The 8,213-nt window shown below is 39.5% G+C and overlaps 1 protein-coding gene across 2 annotated transcripts in view; it reads left to right on the plus strand.

The window, feature by feature from the left end:
* The window catches only part of LOC107757870 (probable ATP-dependent RNA helicase DDX46), a 23,316-nt gene that overhangs the window by 9,835 nt on the left and 5,268 nt on the right, over window positions 1-8,213 (plus strand). For both annotated transcript variants that reach the window (XM_016575473.1, XM_016575474.1), the window contains exons 14-20: window positions 677-841; window positions 2,604-2,766; window positions 3,908-4,101; window positions 4,569-4,706; window positions 5,561-5,710; window positions 5,817-6,047; window positions 6,603-6,821. In XM_016575473.1, the coding sequence (XP_016430959.1) occupies window positions 677-841; window positions 2,604-2,766; window positions 3,908-4,101; window positions 4,569-4,706; window positions 5,561-5,710; window positions 5,817-6,047; window positions 6,603-6,821 (1,260 nt within the window). The remainder of the gene's footprint in view (window positions 1-676; window positions 842-2,603; window positions 2,767-3,907; window positions 4,102-4,568; window positions 4,707-5,560; window positions 5,711-5,816; window positions 6,048-6,602; window positions 6,822-8,213) is intronic.

Consider the following 8,213-nt stretch of genomic DNA (forward strand, 5'->3'; position numbering starts at 1 on the left):
ACCACAAAATTCCTCAAATAAAATTTATTTTTTTAAATGAAAAAAATCACTTAAATGATGATCTAAATTTATTTAAGTTGTTTCTGGATATTGTGTTATGTGTAGAATTCTGCCCTCTGCTGGTTAGAGAAAAACTTTTTTTTTTATTTTACTTAATAAATATATATAATTATTTAAATCTCTTAACTACATTTGAGTGCTTTGATAAATTCAAGTTAAAGTAAAGAAGTCATTAAACATAAATATTTGTGTGGATCAAGTTTTAATGGTTGCGTTTTATCTGCCGCATTAATCTTAGACATATATAAAAATAAGATCTCTTCTATCAGAATCTGTTAGCATTTTCTGTGCATTTTAACCTCATTTGCCAATTTTCTATGCTGTGATGGTGATCTCTGGCTTGTGTTTGTGTGTACTCATGAATGTAAACTCCAAGCATCTTCCTAAAGCAGCTCTATAATAATGAATATGTGTGAAAAGCACCGTGACACAGTTAGCAGCTGCTTCACTCGTGCAAGACCCGCTCTACTGGAATGAAGGAACGCAGAAACCGCCTCCTGCTCTAGCATCGTGTCCTGCAATCCCACAGTGCCTTGCGCTGATGTCACGATCACACGGCTTTATAGCAGTCTGCTGGAGGATCTCTGATGAACTCCTCGGCGTGTGTTTGTTGCAGGTGATGCGTATCGTGGATAACGTGCGGCCCGACCGACAGACGGTGATGTTCTCGGCCACGTTCCCGCGCACGATGGAGGCTCTGGCGCGCAGGATCCTGTCCAAACCCATCGAGGTGCAGGTGGGAGGCAGGAGCGTGGTGTGCTCAGACGTGGAGCAGCACGTGGTGAGTGCAGACGTGTGCGATTATACCACTGCTGGAGCGCTTCACGCAAACTCTGCTTTGAGGACACACAAATGACTTATTGTTCTGTTGTGTGCTGCATTTCTCATTTCATTGAGAGCAAAGGGATAGAAATGTTTTTGGAAAGCCGTGCTGTTAAAGGGGTGGTTGATTGTGATTTCACTCTTTTAACGTTAGTTAGTGTGTAATGTTGCTGTTTGAGCATAAACAATATCTGCGAGGTTACGACACTGAAAGCTCAATGTAGGGATGCAACGATGCCATTTTTTCAGAACCGATCCGATTTTAAATCAATGTAGATTTTCTATACTACTTTGTGTTGACCTGATCATCACTCTTGTGTTAAACACAATCTGCTAAATATAGACAACCTCATTTTAATAAAAAATAACATGAAAAAATATATAGTCATAATCTATGACAAAAAAATACTGTTATAAACTAGGTTAGTGAGTAATTCAGCAGCAAAAGTTATTCTAGAAAAATCATGGGTGCACAATAATTTTATAAAAGCATTAAACTAAACATTTAGTGAAACAACAACATTATTTAGTGGGGAACACATAAGTTAATTAAGTGTAGGACTAAATCTGGTCAAATGTTACACATTGCTCTTTGTATTGTTGTAAAATAGTCAAGAAAAACAAGTAGCCTAAATATATTCTATAAAATATATATATATATATATATATACACTATAAAATTTAAAAATTTCTTTTAAATGCATAGCACAGTAATGAAGGCAGCAGCATATGATAGATAGAACAGAACAAAAAAGACTGTTAATAATCTTTCATTGCGCAAAAGTATAGTTTGTTTACAATACAACCGGAGCACATTCTGAGGTGAGGGGCGTGACCTTTCCTGGACTGCACTGGCGGTTTAGCCAATCACAGCACACTGGGCCAGCTGACCAATCAGAGCTCATCGTGTATTTCTGAGGGAGGGGCTTCATAAAACCAGGAAATCATCAGAGTGTTTATAGGACAAGGGACAGAGCGGTGTAGAATAAAGGAAAATTATGTGAAAAATACGTTTTTTCTTTTTAAAAAACGAAGCATTAACACATGTTAGACTGCACCCCATAAACACAATCAAGCCTAGAAAAAGTCAACTACCCCTTTAATGATGACAAAATAATTTTTTTTTATATATATATAAAATAATCTAATTTCAGCAAGCCAGCTCACAATTGAAAATACCCAATAAATTATGATTTTGTATGTGTTAAGCTTACTGATTTTAAATATTATTGTGGGTTTCAATAGATAATAGAAGGATCTTAGCAAACATCTAAGATTTTAATTCTGAAATGCTTTTTAAATGTGTTTTCGTTCGTGGGTCAGCACCAGTTCTGTAGAATGGCCCACACACACTACTGGACAGGAGTTTGGAGTCATTAAGATTTGCTCATGTTTCTGAAAGAGTCTCTTCTGCTCACCGAGGCTGCATTTATTTGATCAAAAATACAGTAAAATAGTGAAATATTATTAGAATGTAAAACAGCTGTTTTCTATGTGAATATGTGTTAAACTGTAATTTATTTCTGTGATCAAAGCTGAATCATTACTCCAGTCTTCAGTGTCACATGATCTTCAGAAATCATGCTGATATGCTGTAAAATATCTCCCTTCTTCCAGACTTATGAGCGGTAGTGTATCTTACATTTAAACGCGTGCTCGTGCGAATCCTCTAGATATGAAGTGGTCTGCAGCTCAGGCTGTGTTTTCCGCTGCTTGCACAGATTGTGATCGCGGAGGAGAAGAAGTTCCTGAAGCTGCTGGAGATTCTGGGTCACTATCAGGAGAAGGGCTCCGTCATCATCTTCATGGACAAACAGGAGCACGCCGACGGCCTCCTCAAAGACCTGATGAAGGCCTCGTACCCCTGCATGTCTCTCCACGGAGGTCAGCATCTCTGTCCTCTGATACACAAACCATTTGTACTGGCCAGGGATTGAGTCTAAATGCTAAGAATCGAATGAAACACGATTTGATAAAGCAGCAATCTTTATTTTATAATATGTAAACATTAAGTTAATTGCATGTAAGCAGGCAGCTCTCATCCAAGATGTTCATGTCTGTCTTCATTCGAAAAGAAATTACGTTTTTTGAGGAAATGTTTTCATGCTTGCATCATGGTGTCCAGGCTGAAAGCTGCTGTTGTTTTTACAGAACATTTATAGCTAATAATAGTCTGCTGGTGTTTTGCCTTCAGTCATTTTGAATTTGAATTACCTTGACCTTTGAGTTTTTAAAAATCATTTTCCTCTATGAGAAGGGCTCCATCATCATCTTCGTGGACAAGCAGGAGCACGCCGACGGCCTCCTCAAAGACCTGATGAAGGCCTCGTACCCCTGCATGTCTCTCCACGGAGGTCAGCATCTCTGTCCTCTGATACACAAACCATTTGTACTGGCCAGGGATTGAGTCTAAATGCTAAGAATCGAATGAAACACGATTTGATAAAGCAGCAATCTTTATTTTATAATATGTAAACATTAAGTTAATTGCATGTAAGCAGGCAGCTCTCATCCAAGATGTTCATGTCTGTCTTCATTCGAAAAGAAATTACGTTTTTTGAGGAAATGTTTTCATGCTTGCATCATGGTGTCCAGGCTGAAAGCTGCTGTTGTTTTTACAGAACATTTATAGCTAATAATAGTCTGCTGGTGTTTTGCCTTCAGTCATTTTGAATTTGAATTACCTTGACCTTTGAGTTTTTTAAAATCATTTTCCTCTATTATTTCTGAACATATAATATGTGTAAGACGAGTTGCTGCACTTGGAATAGAGTTTTCTTTAACTAGAGGGTTAATGTAGAACATGTTACTTGAATCATGTTGTATTTTCAAGTTGACTAGTTAAAAATCGTATAGAATCGAGAATCAGTCAAATGTTCTGAAAAAATCAAGATTTAATTGTCTGCCACATCGGCCAGCCCTAGCTGTGAGTTAAAGCGTTAACCCTTCACTGGAGTAATGCGCTGGAGCTGGCTGTAGATCAGGGCAGCGGTGCTGATGTGTGTGGTGTGATCTGTGTGCGCAGGCATCGATCAGTACGACAGGGACAGCATCATCAACGACTTCAAGAATGGTGCATGTCGTCTGCTGGTGGCCACCTCTGTGGCGGCGCGAGGCCTGGACGTCAAGCAGCTGATCCTGGTGATCAACTACAGCTGTCCCAACCACTACGAGGACTACGTGCACCGCGCCGGACGCACCGGCCGAGCCGGGAACAAGGTGTGTGTGTGTGTGTGTGTGTGTGTGTGTGTGTCTGTCTGTCTGTCTGTGTGAGTGTGTGTCTGTCTGTCTGTCTGTCTGTCTGTGTGTGTGTCTGTCTGTGAGTGTGAGTCTGTGTGTGTGTGTGTGTGTGTGTGTCTGTCTGTCTGTCTGTGTGAGTGTGTGTCTGTCTGTCTGTCTGTCTGTCTGTGTGTGTGTCTGTCTGTGAGTGTGAGTCTGTGTGTGTGTGTGTGTGTGTGTGTCTGTCTGTCTGTCTGTGTGAGTGTGTGTCTGTCTGTCTGTCTGTCTGTCTGTGTGTGTGTCTGTCTGTGAGTGTGTGTCTGTCTGTCTGTCTGTCTGTGTGTGTCTGTCTGTGAGTGTGTGTGTCTGTCTGTGAGTGTGAGTCTGTGTGTGTGTGTGTGTGTGTGTGTGTGTGCTGAGGATGAGCCTCACGTCTCTCTCTCTCTCTCTCTCTGTGTGTGTGGTAGGGTTTCGCGTACACCTTCATCACTGAAGAACAGGCTCGTTACGCCGGAGACATCATCAAAGCGCTGGAGCTGTCTGGATCGGCCGTCCCGCCGGAGCTCGAGCTGCTCTGGACCAACTTCAAGGAGCAGCAGAAAGCTGTAAGAGCTCCTGAGCTTCTGTGCTCGCAGCACTCCACACGTTCAAGACAAGACACTTCCAGCACAATTACACAAATAAAACTGACTTTTTCATCTCACAATTCAGACCTTTATTCATCAAGAACAAAAAAGAATTCAAATTCAGAGGAAAAAAATAAGAATTATGAGAGACAAACTTCTGAATTCAGAAATCTGACTTTTTTCTCACAATTATGAGTTTATATCTCACAGTTGGACTTTTCTCAGAATTGGTTTTCTCGTTTCTCAGAAGTTTTTAGAAGGGGAGTCTGAATTGTGAGATAAAAAGTCTCAAAAGGCACAATTACTTTTTTTAAACCCTGTGGTGGAAACAAGCTTCCATAGAAGACACCATACTTCCACAGTTAATTCATCACAGTACATTAAGACATAGAAATTAGCTCTGTATTCTGAAATGTTATGTTTAAGTATGCTAATGTGACATTATCTAATTAAATATGCACTCATTTGCATACATTTGCAGAACAGAAATCTGAGCTTTGGATAAAGTCAGGTTCGTAATTCTCGTTTGATTTTGTTGAGTTCAAGGTTTTTCCAGAGGAGATTTTGGATTTCTCTTTTTATCAGAAAATACTGTCAACAGACAGAAAACAAACACATTTCACTATGTTTTTAGGAGTAAGATGTTGTATAAATCAGTGTTAATGAAATATGAACAAACCTTCAGAACATAGAAAGGAATAAAACCATAAAGAGAAAAACCTCTTTAAAGATAAGGATTGTAATTGAAATCTGCAGACACAAACAGATAAAGCATGTGTATCGTGTATATGTGCCGTGGGTGTTCAGTGATCATGTGTTGGGTTTCTCCGCAGGAGGGGAAGAGCATCAAGAGCAGCAGTGGATTCTCCGGGAAGGGCTTTAAGTTTGACGAGACGGAGCACGTGCTGGCTAACGAGCGGAAGAAGCTGCAGAAGGCTGCGTTAGGTCTGCACGACTCTGACGACGAGGATGCGGCTCTGGACGTGAGTTCATCTTATCAGCTCATATAACCCTGATCAGAACAGCTTTATTCAGACTGATATAGTGACAGTGAGTGTGTGTAACAGCTGATGTCTGGTGCGTCTGCAGATCGACGAGCAGATCGAGAGCATGTTTAACTCTAAGAAGCGTGTGAAGGATCTCTCTGCTCCGGGCGGCGCTGCGGGAGCGTCTGCGGTCAGTGTGAGCGGATCCCTGACCTCTGTGTCCGGTCTGAGCGGCCCGAGCGCTCCGTCCGCCGGGAACATCCAGAAACTGGAGATCGCCAAGAAACTGGCCCTCAAGATCCAGGCGCAGAAGAACCTCGGCGCGGAGGCACAGGTCAGACACGCTTTCAGCTTTAGCTTTCACATAAAGCTTCTAATAAACAAATAGCAGATGACTTTGTGTTACAACATATCATATGTGACCCTGGAGCACAAAAGCAGTCTTAAGTAGCACAGGTATATAACCAACAAAACATTGTATGCGTCAAAATTATCCATTTTCTTTTATGCCAAAAATCATTAGGATATTAAGTAAAGATCATGTTCCATGAAGATATTTCCTACCGTAAATACATCAAAACTTAATTTTTGATTAGTAATATGCATTGCTAAGAACTTCATTTGAACAACTTTAAAGATGATTTTCTCAATATTTAGATTTTTTTGCACCCTCAGATTCCAGATTTTCAAATAGTTGTATCTCAGCCAAATATTGTCCTATCCTAACAAACCATACATCAATGGAAAGATTATTTATTCAGCTTTCAGATGATGTATACATCTCAATTTCAAAAATTGACCCTTATGACTGGTTTTGTGCTCCAGAGTCACATATATCGCACTGACGGCGTCTGTCTGCTGATATTAATGGTCCGGTGTTTGATCTCAGGATGTGATGCAGCAGGCCACAAACGCTATCCTGCGCGGCGGGACGATGATCGCGCCCTCCGTCTCAGCTAAGACCATCGCGGAGCAGCAGGCAGAGAAGATCAACGCTAAACTGAACTACACTCCGGTGGAGAAGCTGGAGGAGGAGCGGCAGGCCGCCGAGGCCACGGACACCATCAAGAGATACGAGGAGGAGCTGGAGATCAACGACTTCCCTCAGGTCTCAGAACGCATCTGAAATTACAGTCACACTCTACAACACGCTTCCGTCTGTTCACATGAAATAACAATCTGAAGCATTCAGCTTAATCTTAATTAATGTTAAAATATTATTCTATTCTATTATTATTATGATGAATATTATTTAACTCTCATAATGCATTCAGAATCTGTATGCTATTTTCTATGCTATGTCGTTATGTTATAAAATAGTCATAACTTAATATTTTCCAGCTTAAGGGCGTGTTAATACGACACCGTTTTCCACTAAAAACTTTATGCGTTTATTTACACAACAGTGGATCTGTGTGTATAGATTTTATTCTGAGAACTGTTTTTAGTACATCGTTGTTGTGTAAATGAACCCTAAAACCATACTGTATCTGATCAGCAACTATTGATACTGAATATCAAAACATTTCAACCTTTTGAACGTTACCATGTTATTATCATGTTATTGCTGCATTTACCCCTTTTTATCAGTTTAAAAAAAGCGAAATTATTACAAATTTCACATGAACCACACCAAAAATACTAGGATGCAGAGATTATATACACACACACATATATATATAATTTTTTTTTTTATTATTGTTTGAACATATGGAAATAGATTATTTTTTTCATGCAGCAATGGTTCATCAGTAGGTGACGCATTGTTTATTGACCAACTTCAGTCCTAAAATTGTGAGATAAAATATATTTTACAATGTTTTTTGACACTAATATAACTTCATAGACAATTTTACATAAAGTATTTTTAACATCTAATGTGTCTCCGTATTTACCCGGGTCAAAACAACCCGTACACGAAACATGTCACATTATTTAAATCGTTATATATCTTAATATAATTCTAAAGAATCAGAAAAAAATAAATCATGTCTATTTTGAGGGTCTTGTGTTTTGAGTTTCATTCCCTTACTAAAAAATATGCACGTGATTTTTTTATAGATCTCTTCTTGGACACAGACTAAATGCGTTATGATGAGGGTTAATGAGCCTGAGCTGACATGAACTACTAATGCTAGCAAAGGCTAATAAATGCTGTCAACAGATGTATTGTTCATTGTTAGCTAGTTTTAATTGTATTTGTTATACTTGTATTTATTTATTTTTTCGTTTTTGCCATTAAAATAGCCTAAGATGCTGACATGGCATTAAATAAAATGGTTTGCATAAGTATGTAGACATGAAGCATATTCTCAGACAGTTTGCAGACGCTGCTTACACTCATCACTCTTACCATCATTCCTGTTCCTTTTGTCACTTTAACTTCGTGAAAGCCTGTCACTGATGTATTCTCAGCGTGTGTGTGTGTGTGTGAGAGAGTGTGTGTGTGTGAGAGTGCAAGTGTGTGTGCCTGTGTGTGCGAGTGCAAGTGTGTGTGCCT

This window comes from Sinocyclocheilus rhinocerous, unplaced genomic scaffold (assembly GCF_001515625.1).
Source record: "Sinocyclocheilus rhinocerous isolate Xijiao unplaced genomic scaffold, SAMN03320098_v1.1 scaffold2338, whole genome shotgun sequence".
NCBI classification, from domain to species: domain Eukaryota; kingdom Metazoa; phylum Chordata; class Actinopteri; order Cypriniformes; family Cyprinidae; genus Sinocyclocheilus; species Sinocyclocheilus rhinocerous.